At 52.1% G+C, this 16158-nt stretch overlaps 1 protein-coding gene across 5 annotated transcripts in view; it reads right to left on the minus strand.

Moving 5' to 3' along the window:
• The window catches only part of FOXP4 (forkhead box P4), a 33613-nt gene extending 17805 nt beyond the window's left edge, over positions 1 to 15808 (minus strand). For 4 of the 5 annotated variants that reach the window (XM_006926569.3, XM_006926567.3, XM_006926568.3 and 1 more), the window contains exons 1-2: positions 15580 to 15808; positions 2919 to 3014 (exon numbers count right to left, since the gene is read on the minus strand). In XM_006926569.3, the coding sequence (XP_006926631.1) occupies positions 2919 to 3014; positions 15580 to 15792 (309 nt within the window). In that variant the 5' untranslated portion in view covers positions 15793 to 15808. The remainder of the gene's footprint in view (positions 1 to 2918; positions 3015 to 15579) is intronic. The other variant, XM_015600523.2, reaches the window with a different exon arrangement.
• Between the last annotated feature and the right edge of the window lie 350 nt (positions 15809 to 16158).

Here is a 16158-nt window from a genome sequence, read left to right on the forward strand (position 1 = left end):
CCCACCATGAATATAGTGCTGGGCTGGACTGCCTGATGGGGAAGAACAAGGATGGTATTTGAGTGACATAGAGGAAGCTTATTTGGGGGCTGAGGGTTAGGATGGATGCAACTTGGTGCCAATCAAGGACCCAAACTCAGTCTCTTAAGTATGGGGTCTGGGGTCCCTGGGAGAGTGTGGAGACTAGGCCCGAGCTTAGTTTAGGTTAAACTCCCTTGCGTGTGACCAGAAGGAAGTCCTTACTTCTGACCTGGAGCTGCAGCAAAAAAGATCATGGTGGGACAACAAGAACTTCTACAAATACCAGAAGGTTTAGCCTTAGGGGGGCTCAGAAGATGAGACAAAAGCTGAGCAGAGAGAGGGGGCCTGGTCTCATCCTCCCTCCGCCCAGACTCCCAGCTACCTGTGCTGCCTTCTGTGACTGCCCTCTCCCTGCCAGGGGTCCAGGCCTGAGCACAAACCAAGCAATTTCAAGGCCAGAGGTGGAGACTAATATGGTTTTAGAAACTCTTCTGAAGCTGGCTCTAGGAGAGGGGCGGTGAACACGGCTGGGAGGTGAGTGGGCAGGAAATCGCACCTTGAGCAGGGGAGCAGAGTAGTGTCCTATGGGGGCCACTGGGAAGGGGCTGCCACTAATCTCCCTTCAGTACGCATTTCACTCAAGCGCCAAATCAACAAAGTCCACTTTTCTATTCACTCTCCCTATCACCCCACAGGCCTTGAGCTCGCAGGAGAGTTATTTCTCGGCCCTAGACCCCACTGGGAGACAGAAGCCCTGCCTCCTTGGAGATTGTGAACTTGAGGGTGGGAATGAAAGGCGAGGAAGGTATCAAGGGTTGGAGGAGAAGGATCAAGAGCCGGGGCTCCAGACGCCCAAGGAGGTTCAGACGTGGCCCCAAGAACCCCCACCACCCTGAGCCCAGAGGGTCATCCAGCCAGGGCTCTTTCCTTATGGACTACTGGTGTTCACTGCTGTGCTAAGCGCATGGCAACGTCATGGTGTGGGTATTAAAGTGTGAGTTCTGGAAGTTAGCTGATTGGGTTCAAATCCTGGCTCTGCCCATCATTAGCTGTGTGACTCTGGACAGGTTGCTTAACCCCTCTGGGCCTCAGTTTCCTCATCTGCAAGATACAGCTAATAACAGCATCTACATCATAGAACTGTGAGGATAAAATGAGATGATACTTGTAAAGCACTTAGAGCCTGCCCCTGTAAACACGATGTAAGTGTCAGCTGCTGGTTTAGCAAGTACTTGTTGAATGAGTGAATGAATCGATCGCTGGGAGGTAAGGAGCCAAAAAGAAAGAAGGCTTGAGAAAAGAATCATTTTATCTGTCCCTCTGACCAAAACCTCTGCCTCTCATTCTAGGTCATCCAGGGACCTCACTCATTTTAGGAGGCGGGGTGGGGGGGGGTGTCTCCTGAGGAAGATTCCACAGCCTCCCTTCTTTTCTCATTATTTCAGATCTCCTACCCCTCACAGCCAGCTGCAAAGTCCTTCCTGATGCCTGACCTCGGTCTTTCTGACTCCCATCGAGCTCCTTTTTTCTGCTTTGGGTCAGCAGGCCCTTCCCTTTCTGGGTTGGGGGAACACAAATGTTCCCCAGCCTACCCCTCCCTGTTCTTAGAAGGGGTACTAAGCTGGGCTCAGGGTGGGGAGGATTAAGAAGAGCAGCCCGAGGGTAATTTCAGACCCAGGGAGTATGTTTGGGGGGTGGTCTCTAATTCACGGAGACCCAGTCCTGACACCACATGGGCGTGAGAACTTTTTCTTCTTCCCATTACTGGCTTTCTAGATTTTGTCCTCCCCTCCCCCACCCAGGCCACCATTCCTAGTCCAGCTCCTCCCCCTTGAAGGCTGTCTCATTAGGTTTGAGACTTTTAAAAGAGGGCTACTGCTAAGGTCACATAACTGTCAGACACCTTGAACTTCTTCAAAGCACCTTCTGAACATAAGCTTGTTTTACACAAAACCCAGTCCTGGGTCCTCCTCTGGGCACCCCGTACCCCATCCCGCCCTCCACACTTCCCTCAGCACCCCGCCCCGCCAGACTCCAGAGCTTCGCGCTCAGGATCGTGTTCAGCCTTCCTCCCTTAGATAAACTTCCTTTCAAAGCCCCGCTTAATCCTCTCCCCAATTCCAAGCCTCCCCCGCTGCTATGGGGAGGGGTGGGGGGAGCTAGGAAGCTTGGCTGTTGGGCCAAGGAAGAGTGGGGGAAGGGGGGGCGCTGCCCGAGTGGTGACCCACCCCAGACTCAGACAGCGATTCTCCCAAGTTCTTTGTGACACAAAAGGTAAACAGAAGGCCTGGCTTACCCCCGCCCACCCCCCACAGATCTCCCCTCCCCCAATCAGCCAGATGGGCAGGCAGGCTGGGGGGAAGGGAGAGGGGGAAAAAGGGGCAGATTGTGCAAAGGAAAACAAAAGAGACAGAGAGACATCAAGAGACAGGAAACACAGGGAGACAGAGAGAATCGGTGGGTGAGAGGGGGAGATGTGGTGACCTCAACAACAGAGAGAGCCTGGGAAGGGAGGAGAGTGGGCTAGGCTGAGTGACCACACTGGGATGGAGAAACAGAAACCTGAGAAGTGACCCTGAGGCCAAGGAAGAGGAAGCCAGTAGAGGGACAGAGGCAGAATGAACAGAGCACAGATGCGAACTCAGAGACAAAGAGGCCAAGCGGAGGAAGGCCTGAGGGGTCAGGTGGAGATGAGAGAGAAAGTGGACACTTCTTCACTCCACCCCTAACAGTGACTGCATTTCTCTCTGGACAGCTGTCCACTTTCTGACACTGGGGACTGGCTAGAGCAATTCTCCAAGGGGCCCTTCCCCTCCCTTGGTTTGCCAAGCCCACCTTCCGACCTGGCCCCAGTCCAGCCCAGCCAGCCCAGCCCAGAGGGGTGCCCTTCTCCTCACCTGCACGGCAGAAGCCGACTGCTTGCTGTCATTGTTCCCTGGGGAGCTCAGGCCTGAGGCCTGCTGTAGCAGGAACTGCCGGGCCACCTGGAGAGCCTGCAAGACAGGGTGAGTCAGCGTGCCTGCCCAGTAACTGTGGGCTACAAGTCAGTACAGACCCAGGATTCAGGGAGAGTCTGAGGCAGTACGGGGGAGGAAGTCAGGGTAAGGTGGAAGGTCCTGGGGGTGAGAGTCATAGGGTCCACTTGGGCTTGCGGGTAAGGATCAAGGTAGGAGTCACTGAGGAACTGTTAGGGTCTGGGGATGACAGCTTGTAGGGACTTACTGTGGGACCTGGTGAGGTCTGCTGTCCTCTTTGGGGGTAGCAAATGGAAGGGTCCATGGTCAAACAATGGGGTGGACTCAAGACATTAATCATAGGTACTATTTATCAAGCATCTACTATGTGTCAGGCAGGAAAAACTATCCTCTTCCCTTCAAGTTCTTCCAGCTGGACTAATAACCAAATTAATACAAGACAGGAGAGAGCAGGAGAAAACACGTTGAAGAACAGAGTAGCTGGCCAACATGGTAGAAGTCATCACTTAAATACCTCCCTCAGCTAAAGAACAAAAGATGTTGGGGGTGGAGAGTCATTTACAGGAGGTTACCAGGAAAAGCACAGTAAATAAGGATAAGGTTGTTATGCAGATTTAAGCCCAAACCCTCTCTACTGATAGCAAAGGCAGCCCTGCTCCAGTGAGGGAGACACCCTTACAAATGGAGATCTCCCTCACACATGTAAATACGTCTTTTACAAAGGGTACTTCCTACTTGGTTTTCAGAGCCAGGTCTGCTGTTTCTTAAAATTAATCAGCCTAAAATAATCTATATCTCAAAGTGGCATATTTTGGGGTGGCTAACTCTGCTCCCTTCCACAGATAAAAATCTCATTTACTCCTGTCCTGGGGGGGCTGTGAGGTAGGGATTATCAGCCCCATTTTGCAGATGAGGGAACTGTCCCCAGGAGGTTAAGTAATTTGCCCAAGATCACACAGCTAGGAGGTGTCAGAGCCAGGATTTGAGCCCAGGAAGCACAGCTCCAAAGCCATCTGCCTTACTAGATGGCCAGTCTGGGGGCTAAGCGAGTAACAATCACTTGGAATCAGAGCACACAGGTGGTGAGGGTGGAGTCACAGGGTCCGGGTGCTGGCTTTCTGAGGTCAGGGGGTCTAGGTTCAGGGCCTTGTGGCCCTGGGGGAATTCAATCAAGTCCTGAAGGGGGAGTGTGAACTATCACTTCAGCTATAAGTGGTGGTCTGAGCTTGGAGGTCAGAGTGGCTTGGACTGGACTCTGAGCCAGGGTCACCGGAGTGGTAAGTGTATGGCATCTGCAAGAGGAGCAGTGAACTTGAGAGGCGAGTGGATGGGCTGTGAGAGGTCAGGTAGGAGAGAGGGGTCAAGGAGGCCTCGGAAGTTCTTTATAAGGTCAGCTCAGCCGTGCATCGCCCAACTCCAGGGTCAGTGAGGGGCTCAGAGGTAGGGGATGTGGGGACCTGTCCCCAATCCACATTCCAGGAGTGCAAAACCCATCTGCCTCCAGATTCCTCAGAGACCTCCTTGGGAGCTAGAACAGTTACATCCAGGCCTACGACAAGGGCTCTGGCATCAGGCGGACCTGGGTTTGAATCCCAGTATGGTTACCAGCAGTGTGATCTTGAAATGAGTTGTTCTATCTCTGCATTTCAGTCTCCCGATCTGAAAAACTGGGACCCTACCCACTTCTGAAACACTGTGGGGATTAAAGGACCAATGCTTGGCATTTAGTTGACATTCGCAGAATATCTGTCCCTTTCCTTCTCATGAATCTCTCAAGAGTTTCCCCCTCGCCTCCTTCAGTCTTTCTTAACACAGCCTCCTGCCTGGCGCACCTATTATATGGCACGAGCCTGCCTGTGGCTCACTAGCTTCTGTCCACACATACCTGTTTGTTCTCACATGGACCTCTATTCTTCTATCCCATCGCAAGCACCATCAGACAAAACCTTGTACGGTGGAATACAGATGCACTCATATACACTGCCCCCTGCAAACACTTCTGGAGCGCCCACTGTGTACCAAGCCTATACACACCTCCCTTCGAAGCCGTTTCATCGCCAGCATTGAGCAGCTGCACCTTCCCTGAGGCCGAAATACAGTTTACCTTAGGATGGTATCTAAATACACACTGGTGTATCTATGGGAACGCGTCCCCAGGCAAACTTGGAGTTCAGATGGGCATGCTCACCAGCCCCCCAGATCCTAGGTCTCCCCCACCCCTTCTCTCTTTTCCTGGACCTCATACCCTGGAGCAGTGGCCTGGGGTTTCTCCTCTTCAAGATTCACTTCAGAAAGTAGAAGTCTGACCCTTCCGAGTCAAAGGCTCTGAGAGGCTGTATAAAGGGGTAAGAGGGTGGGGAGAAGGGAGGTAACCAGGTGGTCATCAGGAAAGACCTCCTCCAGGTAGGTGGACGGTAGAGGGGTGAGAGGTCAGGGGACAAGGTAAGGAAGAGGATGGTGTGGAGGAGCTGGCCAGCACGAACAAGCCGGAGGAGACATTGGGCAGGGTGGAGAGATGAAGCACCGGGCTCCCTGGTGGGGAGAAGGGAGCAGCTGGGGGAGTTTCCAGGGGGAGCTGGGGGGTGCCACATGCCGGCTTCTGGTGGAGCGACTGGCCTGGGAGTTGGATTTACTCCCCTCTGAGTCTCTTACTTTGTGGTCCCCTGAAGCATGAAATTACAAGATTTACAGAAAAAAAATGACATGGGTTTGCAATCTCATTCCTGAGAGCTCCCTGTGACAGGCCCTTCGCTCCCCCTCCTCTTGACCTCCCCTTTAGGCCAGATGAGAGAGCCAACTAAAACCCCAGGCCTGGCCAAGGCTGTCTCTTTCTCTGACTTCTCACACTCTCCACTCATTCTTCCTTAACATTTACTGAGCACTTGCTGTGTGCTGGGGACCATACTAGGTGCTGGGGATACACAGAGAAACAGCCCATGGCCCTTCCCACCAGGGCTCACAGCTTAGGTGCTGTTATAACAGTCGCCTGTCAGAGACTTCAGTGGAGTGGGCTCTGGGCACCAGAGCCTAGAGAAGGGCCTCCTCTGCCTGGGGAAGTCTGGGAAGGCCTTCCAGAGGAGGTGGCAGCACTGCCAAGTGTCCTAAAGGGCAAGTTTATCAGGTAGACAAGGAGGTTAACAGTGTTCAAGGCACAGTGACGCCCTCCCCCACAGAGGAGTGAAATGGCTCAGAAAGTCCAGGGAGCTTGACACCATTCCCAGGGCAGAAAATCGAGTTATGTTGGGGGCAGTAGTAGGAGAAGCTAGAGGACCCCACAGGGACCGTCAGGTCATGTGGGTCTGAACTCTTCCAGGCATTTCACTCAGTCATGTTCATGGCCACCTACCACTTTTAGCCCCGTGATGAGAAGAGATGGGGAGGTGACGGTAGACAACACAAGGTCATTTTGTGTAATTTGTTTACAGCCCAACCCTGACCCAATCTAGGGTGATTTCAGTACATCTAAAAATCACCCCGTAGGTATGCAGGGGTGGGGATGATGGGCAGACCCTGGGCTCGGGGTCCAAGCTCTTCTCTCAGGATGGCCTGGAAATGTTACTGACTGCTCAGTGCACTGCAGTGCTGATCTGTTCTCCATTCCCAACCACCATCCTGTCTGTCTGCACATCCAGACTCCCAGCCAGGGACAGTACTCTGGGAGCCAGGGGCCCCTCCAGCCTTGGATGCCCTCTAGGTGGTCACCCAAGGGATCAGGTAGGTCTGAGTCTTTCTAAAGCCATATTCCAGTCACATCTACCACTCTGAAGCACAAGGTCTCAGTGTCTCCACTGGCTGCTGACACAGGAGCCTGATACATCACTGGACTGCCCACCCCTGAGAGATGATGGCCCCCGCACCCTGACAGATCCAGCCGCATTTTCTCTGAAGATGCCGACCAGATCGTAGCCTCCTTGAAACAGAGATGGCAAATGTATCTGTGAGCCCCGGCCCCGGCCACCACACACAGCAAACACTCTCATGAGTCACTTAGTCAAGGCTGAACATGGGAGCCAGGCACAGGCTGATACAGAGTTTAGGAGCTAGTATTTGGTTAGTGCCTGGCAGTTTTCAAAGCATTTCTATAAACATTTAGCTGAAGCTTCACAACCTTGAGCTAGGTAGGACAGGGGTCACTGTCTCCATCATACAGGCAAAGAAACTGAGACCTAAGGTCCCAGGCCAGGAAGTGGAGTCCAGACACCTGACTGTCCAGCCCCTTTCACCCCAATCTTATGTGCTTTCAGTGGTCTGGGTGTGAACGGAAGGTGAGGCTGGTTGAGGCAGGGAGAGAAGATCAAGAAAGGAATCTCTACGAGAAAGACAGGTTCCATTTCCCTTCCCTGGGAGCCACAGATACTCAAATATGGCCTTCGGTGGGAAAAGGCATTTAGAATCCCATGGGGGAAGAAACCACCATGGAAAACCTCAGAGGAGGGAGGGATAGATGGCGGCTTGGGGCAGAATGAAAAGCTGGGAGCCATTTGGCCCCTTCTTCCACCTCTTGGGCTGAAAACCAAATACCCAGCTCTGTGGTTGAAGAGTAAAGTCTCGTTTTCCTTTGAGAGACAGTACTGGTCTATTCAGGGCACGGTCCCTGGGCAAAGCAATCTGGATCCAAATCCTGGCTCCACCATATATTGAGTGACCCTGGGTAAGTCACTTCACTTTTCTGCGCCCCAGTTTCCTCCTCTGCAAAATAGGAATAACCCTGCACTTAGCTCACAGGGTTGTTGTGAAGAGTATATGGGACAATGCAGTGCCTAGCACCCAGTGGGTCCCGAATGGATATTAACTATTGTCATTTATTAATCCATTACCTTCCCAGGCAGCTCTTGGTCACTTTTCCTGTCACCCAGAAGAACTTGCTACCAAATCCTCTTCTAGCCTATACCCACCCCCATTCCCCCTCAAGCCTAAGAACTCAGTCTCGCTAATGAAGCTGAACTCTCCTCCCCCCATCGCCCATTCAGAAGTCATTAGCAGGATCTCCACAATTAGGAACAAATGGCTTATAACGGATGGCATCCAGGGAGGGTGGCTGGGACAGAGGGGAATGAAGCTGGAGTTCTGAGGGCAACAGGGAGTGGCTATGAAAAGAAAAACAAGTCTTGGGGCAGTAGGGTCTGTCATCTGCAGTATGAGACCATCCCCCAATTTCTGTCTGAGAATTCAGGTGGGAGAGGCAAGCATCCTCTCCACGGAAGCCAGGTACAGAAAAAAAACTCTTTCCCCGACCGGAGGATTCTAAATCTATGCGGGGGTCCCAGCCTAACTCTGTGTTTGGGAGGGCAGGGATGTGGTTGGCACTCAGGAAGCTCAGCTTGAAAGGCTGAGCTCTGAGGATGGAGAAGCAGACTCACACAGACCACAGGCCTGGTGAGCTGGAAGTGTTACAGGGAATTTAGTCGTATTTTCCAAATTGCTGGTCATGATCTAATGGTGGGTCATAGTGTCAATTTAGTGGGTCAAAAAAAAAACAACACACACACACACACACAAAAAGACACAACCACATACACACATATTTAAAAAATTAGAATCACTAGATGAGCATAAGTATTATTGCATGAAACTGTATGTGCTAGGGCTCCAAGTAAAATATATTTATTACTGTAGTTCTCAAGGGAAGTTTATGAAGTACTGATTTAGTTCACTGTATAGATGAGAAAATGGAGATTTAGAGGGACAGTGACATGCCCAGAGTCACACAGTGGCAGAAGCAGAACCTGAACTCTCGGCCTGACATAGGGCTCTGTACAGGAAAGAAAAACCAGAAGTTGGCCAGGCAGGATGGAGGACCCCCTAGCAAATGCTGGTGTCATTTGGACTGTGGCGAGAAGCAGCCAAAATAAACTCCAAACTTATTTTGTCTGCACCTAGCTAACTTTGGCAAAATTGGGATCTAAACTGTCTTGATAATTTCAACTAGGGGCTGGCTAGATTTAAGGGGAAGGGCACTAGGAGGGTGTTTGGGGGTGCTAGCCCATACCAAACCTGAAAAGCGCTCCCAGGAGAGCCTAACATCTGTGGCCCCCCCAGGGCCACACTATGACTTTCTCTTCATTTATCAATAATTTAGCAAGTATTTATGAAGCCCCATAAGGCAGAGGCACTGTACTAGACACTGGGTATGTGGCATATTTTCTTTAACGGGGCTCACATTCTCATGAGATGAGACAAACACTAAAAGAGACAAGCAAGCTATGAGACAGTGGTTAAGCATGAGGCTGGCTGGCTTTTTGGATTGTGTGGCCAGGGAAGGCCTCTCCAAGAAGACTTAGAATGAGGAGGCTACTCTTCCAGGAAGAAAGAGCAGGTGCAAGAGTCCTGAGGCAGATTAAGCTTGGCAGTGCATCATGAATGGTCGGTGTGGCAAGGTGGCCTGAGAAGAAGTCCTAGAGGTGTGAAGGAGCCAGATTACACAATGTTGTTGTTGTTTTTTTGTGTGTGTGTGTTTGTTTTTTTAAATTTCATTCTACAGTTGAGGAAAAAATGCTGGAGGATTTTAAGCACGTGAATATAAGGAATTAAGGAAATGATATAATCTATGAGGATAATACCTAACTCACAGCTAGTAAACAGTAGGTGCTGAATAAATACTTGTTGATTAGAATTAAACAGGAAACATCTCTTCATCTACTCCTTGAAATGTAACTCCTTTAGGGGGGACCAGAGAGTGGAGGGAAGGGGTGCAGGGAAAAAGGTCCAGTGGTCCCAACCACTGAGGGTGCTGACCACGGGGAGATCCAGGTTCTCTGCCAGCCAGGCTTTGTCCTCCAGCAGTGACATAAAAATGAAATTACACAGAGAAGGGGGGCAAAGAGAGTGGAGGAGTGGAGACCATAAAACCCCCGAAGTGATTCTACACCTTTCTCCCTTGGAAAAAAAAAAAAAAAAGCTTTTTGGAAAAGGCTGTAAATTTTTTTTACACCAACCTCGTAAAAATGACATTGGCGCATTCTCAAATTAGAACCATTAAAATGAAAACCAGCAACGCACAGATACAGACAAGCCCATGTGGGTGGGAGATGCACAGCCAGGATTCAGGGCCATTTCAGGAACCCCTTCTCGGCCAAGTGTCTTGGAAATGCTCCCTCTCTGCAAGGAGCAGCCTCTGCCGGCCTCAAGGTGAGAACACACAAATGAACCCAGCAGTACTGAAAAGGAAAAGGTGCTCCTCAGAGAAGCTCCTTTGGTCTCTCCCTTCTCAGTGTCGCACCCCTACCCCGCACCGTAGTGGCCCCAATCAAACCCAGTTTGGCTTTGCACCCAGAGCAGCCCTTTGGCCCATTTAGTCTCTCTGGGCCACAACCAGCTCTGTGGGGTTGCTGCGAAAGGAAGGGACCCTGGCAAGGAGCTGAAAGAGTGAGTACTGGGGTTCTGGTGGCAGCGCTGCACTTTCCATGGGTCGCTTCCCTCCCTCTCCGCCCCTACCTCCTAGAGGCAGGTGACTCCATCTGTGAAATTCTTCTGAAGCGGGAAGCAGGTATTGACAAAAGTCTGGGTTCAGAGCAACCATGAACCCAGCCACTACTATCACACTAGCCACTTCTGCAGGGGGCTCTAAGTGTAGGATTTAGAGTGGAGGCTGTGGCATGCAATTCGCTTCCCTAGGACTCCCATGGGGTTTCTCAGAAGAAAGGTGCTCCCCTAGAAGAAACACTAGCTCATCCCCTGGGGGCGGGGGGGGGGTGAGTGTGTGTTTGTGGGGGGTGGTGTGCGGCCCTGGGATGCTGCCTTCTCCACTTCAATCTTCATCATCTGAAGAGGAAACATTTAATCCCTCCTCTTTCCCCTGAATCTCTCCTCTGTCCCTAAACTTCTAATCAGTAAGGACAAGAACTCTGGCCTAAAAAGGAGATGAGAGCAGAACAAAAAAAAAAAAAAAAAGCAGGGTCTCAGAATTCCATATCAGAAGAGAAGGCTGGTGGCAGACTAGGCTGGCTCTTTTTGGGGACCCCTTTCCCAGTCCTAGGTCCTCTCCTCTATATTCCCCTCTTCTCTCTTACTGGAACTCCCTCCCAGGGGAACTCCTCTTTTGGAATCCACGGCCTTTGGCTGAATGACCTAGGAAAGGTACAAGGACTGGGGGGTGGGGGGTGGGGTTGGTTAAGGCCCTCTCCCTGACACATCCTCTCACAACCCATCCCCACCACTCACCTGCCCCCTATTCCCAGGCAGAGGAGGGAGGAGCACTTTCTAAGCACTACCCCACAGCCATTGGAAAGTAGAGGACTTCATTGATATGAAGTTTCTGGGTCTCCCCTCTGGGGAGTTAGGTGCCCCTACTCTACCTCCAAGCCGCCAGTACCTCCTGGGAAAGGCTCACTCTACAGGAAGTAAAGGAGTCCAGAAAGTGTGGGACCAGAATCTGGAGCAAGAGGGTGGGAGTCTGAAAGACTGAAGTGGGCCCCAGACCTCAGACTAAAGACAACTGTTGACAGTGTGTGTGCGTGTGCGCGTGCCTGCGCTAATTCATCTCTGAGGCTTCCCCTTCCAGCCCCATCCTAAGTAGCTTGGGCAGAGGAGAGCCAGATGGGAGAGAAAAACAAAAGTCTCTTCCATTCTTCTTTTCCCCCTTGCCCAACTCCCTGACACCCCCCTCCATCTTTTTGGAGGGGGGTGAGTTGAAAGCCCATTAAAGTGCAGAGTCACCCCCCCACCCCAACTCTTTTGAATCTCCTCACAGGATGTGAACAGGGTGGGATTTGCCCCTGGTTGCCACAGCAACTGCAGTGGGAGTTCCCAGACGCTAGGCAACCCTCCTGTGACCCTCACTGACCTGTCACCCCCACAACCCGAGGACAAAGAGAATGCTCGCTCTAGAGGCCCAGGACGCCTTTCAGCGCAGCCGCCAGCAGCTCTGCCTGCCCCCACTGGGCCCACTCAGCCCTCCTGGCCCCAAGTCCAGTTCTCCTTCGCCAGAGCACCCACCCAGTCTAGCCCCCAAGACTTCCCCAGGCCCTCTATCTCACAAAAGCTGGCACACATTTCTCCCAGCCCTCACTGCCTCCCAACAGAGAGCCCAAAGGGTACTGTGCAGCCCCTGGGGACACTCCCACACACTGGGAACATTTTCATACAGGTGAAATCAGATTAGGATAAAATGCAAGGGCAACCTTCAAAGAAAAAAGCCATCAGAGGGGAAATATGGGGGAGGGGGCAATGAGAAAGGACTCTGCTTTGGTGAAGGAAGAGGACTGATGGGCAGCTGGAAATGTCTGCCGGGTCCAGGGTATTCTTTAGCAGCAGCTGGGGAATCACCAACTCCAGCTGGCCAACAGAGTCCCAGCACAAAATAAGGTTTAATGCATGTCTGCTTAATGAATGTGAGCACCAAGGCCTACCACACTCCCCATACCTTCTTCTCAAGGTAGATTCTCCATGAGGGGCTGAGACTGGAGACTTAGTGAATGCCCCAAGGACAAAGTAAAGGTACTGTGGCTCGGCTGCCCACCAAAAAAGGGGGTTGGGAGGAGGTGGTGGGAAGCTGGGGCCTTCTTTGACTGTTAACAGCAGGGCGGCCAGCCAGGGACCCTCTCTCTATCAGAAGGGCCTGGCAGCCAAGCTATGTCACCCCCACCCCCACCCCCAGCCTCTGTTTAAACAAGCTCAGGCCTGCTGTTGCATGGAAACAGGCGCCTGCTCTTGTTCCAAAGTGACGTGGCTGCCCTCTTCAGCACTGTTTGTTTCAGCCTAAAGTCCTGTCACCAGTCTGACTTCTGACTCGCCCTGTTTATCTCTCTCTTTCCTCTGTCAACTTATTATTCCTAAAGGCCAAGCTTGCATTTCCAGGGCTTGTTTACCCAGAGCAGAGAGACAGGGCCCAACGGACAGACAGACAGAGGAAGAGGGGCTTGGATATCCAAGGAGGCACAAGAGGACAGGACCAGTGTACCACCCACAGATTCCCCACAATCTCCTTCCTATGGAGTGGCTACAGAGGACTAGTTGGCAGTGTTGCTTCTGTTTAAGAGCCCTTTTCGGTTGGGAATGGGGTGCTCTCATTCACTTACCAACGGACGTTTATTTAGCACCTATTACGTCCCAGGCCTTGCTTCCTCCATTTCCCACAAGGGACTGCGTGAGTGTGGCACGAACCATACAGAGGCTGAGCTGATCCCTGAACTAGGAACTGGGAGACCTGAGGTCTAGCTGCACCTTTTACCGTTGTCACCTGGATAAGTCAGTGCCACCTCTGGCTGCCCCCCTCATCTGTGAAATAGGAATAATATCCACCTCCCAGGCAATCAAATGACACAGCATATGCGAAAGACTCAAAGCGCCAAACAGACATAAGGAATTTGTTTGTTTGTCCTTGAAGGACTTCCTGGTTGGGACTGAGAGAGAGAAGGAACCCACTGGGCCAGTCTCTCTTTCGCATAGTTGCTTTACCACACAAATAGTCAGGAACATTTGTTGTTGGGGGGCCTGAAAGTGTTACACCTGAAGTTTCCCCTCAAACCAGTCTGTAAGATGGCCTACAGACTGCTTTCATTTTAATTGAAATTTTTGTGATTTTAATTTTGCAGGGTTCTTTTCATAGTTTGGAGCCAACAAAACTTTTTTTTTTTTTTTTTAAGGCTCAAATATTTTCCTTGGCCCCAAGCACTACGCCCATAGTGAGCCCAAATGGATAAAACAGCCCTCTCCGCCTGCCTCCAAATCTCCACCCCAGTTTATTTGTGAAACAGATACAGGATTTTCCAGGACTTTGGGATATTCCCCAAAACAAACAGGAATAACTGGAACGTGGAATATGGATGGTAAAACACGGCATGTGTGCAATGCAGAATGGAGAAACCCGATCAGTACAGACAGTTCTGTCTCTCCCCACCCCACACGTCTCTCCAGTTGTCCAGATACCTGTGTTTATTTTTCACTTTAAATAATTTTTAAAAGACACTTCCCAGTTTGAGTATTTCTCCCACCCCACTCCCACCACATTCAAAGTTTTTTATTGCTCTGTCTGCGCCGAGGTGTTAGGAGGCTAAGTTGGCCTTACAAAATGGGTGGACTTGGAGCCTTCTGGTGAGGTATGTTCTGTTATTATTTTGATAAAGGGTAGGATTTTGCCCTTTGACCATCTGTCCCCAGTAGATGGCACAGATGCTGTGAGTCTCCTCTCCAGAGATCTTGCTTTAGGAAGGCTTGGGAGATGCCAGAAGACTCCCGAGGACCATCTCCCTGGGGAAAGGAGACAGGCACTTTTCCACTCAAGTCTCCACTGTTTGCAAAAGGAAATGAGTTTTAAATTTCTCAGTTCTGTTCACATCCACATCGATTTGTTGGTGTGTACAGGGGTTTCACACTCAAACTGGATCTGACACTAACAACTCTATGCTTTAGGAGCCAAGGGTGCCAAGGCTCAAAGAGGCCCAGGACTTGGCCAAGGTCACACCACCGGTAATGGGCAGGATGAGACTTAACCGGGGCTTATTCAATTCCTGCGTTAGTGCTGGCTGATTAGCTCAGTGCCAGGCTTCTGAACATGCTGCTTCCGGTTTGACCTCTGGCTCCAAGGCATGTGGTGAAAAAGGGCCCCCTAGGGGCTATGGAGTGAGGGAGAAGAAGCCCCAGGGTGAATCTGGGAAACAGAATGAGGGCAATGTGGGCACACATATCTGTGCATATGAGGCAGGGGTGGGAGCACAGGCGGATAAGGGCTAGCAGGACCAGACTTTTCCTCATTCCCAGCAGAGCCCCCAAGGGCTACTGCCACCAGAAGTGATCGGAGGAACCGAGTCAAATAAGAGAAGGAGGATCTCAAGGCCAGGGGTGGCTGGGCCGGTTCTCCTGAACTTGTCAAGCATGATTCTATTTCCCGGGTGGGGCTGGGACCTGGGGCCCCTGCTTTGTCACTGCCCAACCCGGCTCCCCACCCTAGGGCCTCTCGGTCCTCAGAGAGACCTGTCCTGAACTCCTGAACTCTGCAGTTCAGGGTGGGAATGATGGAGGGGGAAGAGGAAAGGTGGATGCAGGGATTGGAGTTCCCATTCTGAGCCCTAAAAATGGAGGCCTGCCTTTGCCTTTGGCTCTTGGCCTTTCCCCAGCAGCTTTGGTCCCTGGTGCTTGGAAGTTTAATCTTCATAGCCTGGGTCAGGGGCACAGGCAGAGATGGAGGTGGGGACGGTTTTACAATACAAATAAAGTGGAGATACGGCCTACATATGCAGGTCCCCTCCCCCAATGAGCATACTTCTAAAGTAGGGTCTTCCTCCTCCAACCCTGTTAACTCAGACAGTGTGCAGGAGGAGAGCCCAGGCACCTGCCCACCCAAGGCCAGCTGCCCAGGTGTCTGTCCTGGTGGGTATTTCTGAGACTGTTCTAAGCAACATGATCCCAGGACCCCCTGAGTTCCACTTCTTTCTCTTGAAAACGCAGCTGTCCCCCTGCGTCCAGGTGACCACTAGAATGGGAGGGTGCAGAAGGAGTCCCCTGGGAGGCTGCACCTTCCCAAAAATGTTAAAATGAAGCTGTTTGGCCAGGAGCAGTGGTGTCCAGGCGGCCAGAATGGAGTGGGAAGAGGCCTGGCATGCCCCTCTCCCTGTCCTGGCTGCCGGGGAGGGGAGCCAGCGCCTACCTGTTGCTGCTGGAAGTGCAGCAGATCTGCAGGGCTCATCTCGCCGTTGCTGTCTGCGCCCGCCGCCGAGTCCCTGCCCACGCCGCCTCCAGCAGTGCCCGCAGCCCCGGCCCCGCCGCCACTGCCGCCATCAGCCTGTCCGGAGAGGCTGCCCACGCCGTTCTGACCAGACGGAGCTGACCTGATTGTCTCCGAGGCGGATTCCACCATCATGTCGCTCTAGCGGGACCTGGAGGGGGAGGAGAGTCACGGGGGAGGGGCTGAGGCTCCAGGCTGGACTGACAAGGCGGGTTCTACCAGGGGCAGCAACCGATGCCCCTTAGCGTTTTCCCCACACCACCACCACCTTATAACTCCCACCCCAGTCCCAGGACGTCTCCTCCTCGACTTACTGGGGACTGCTCCTGGGACCTCTCTTGGGGCACGGGCTTTTCCCAGTGTCCCTTTCCCCTAGGTCCCGGTAAGGGCAGGTCCACCGTGCAGCTGCCCTCCTCCCCCGCATTTCCTTCACTTGACTTCCAGAAGACCTCAGCAGGGCAGGGGAGCAGGTGATGCCTTTGCCCTGTCTCTCAGAGTCCT

Source organism: Pteropus alecto, unplaced genomic scaffold, assembly GCF_000325575.1.
Source record: "Pteropus alecto unplaced genomic scaffold, ASM32557v1 scaffold7, whole genome shotgun sequence".
In the NCBI taxonomy this organism is placed as follows: domain Eukaryota; kingdom Metazoa; phylum Chordata; class Mammalia; order Chiroptera; family Pteropodidae; genus Pteropus; species Pteropus alecto.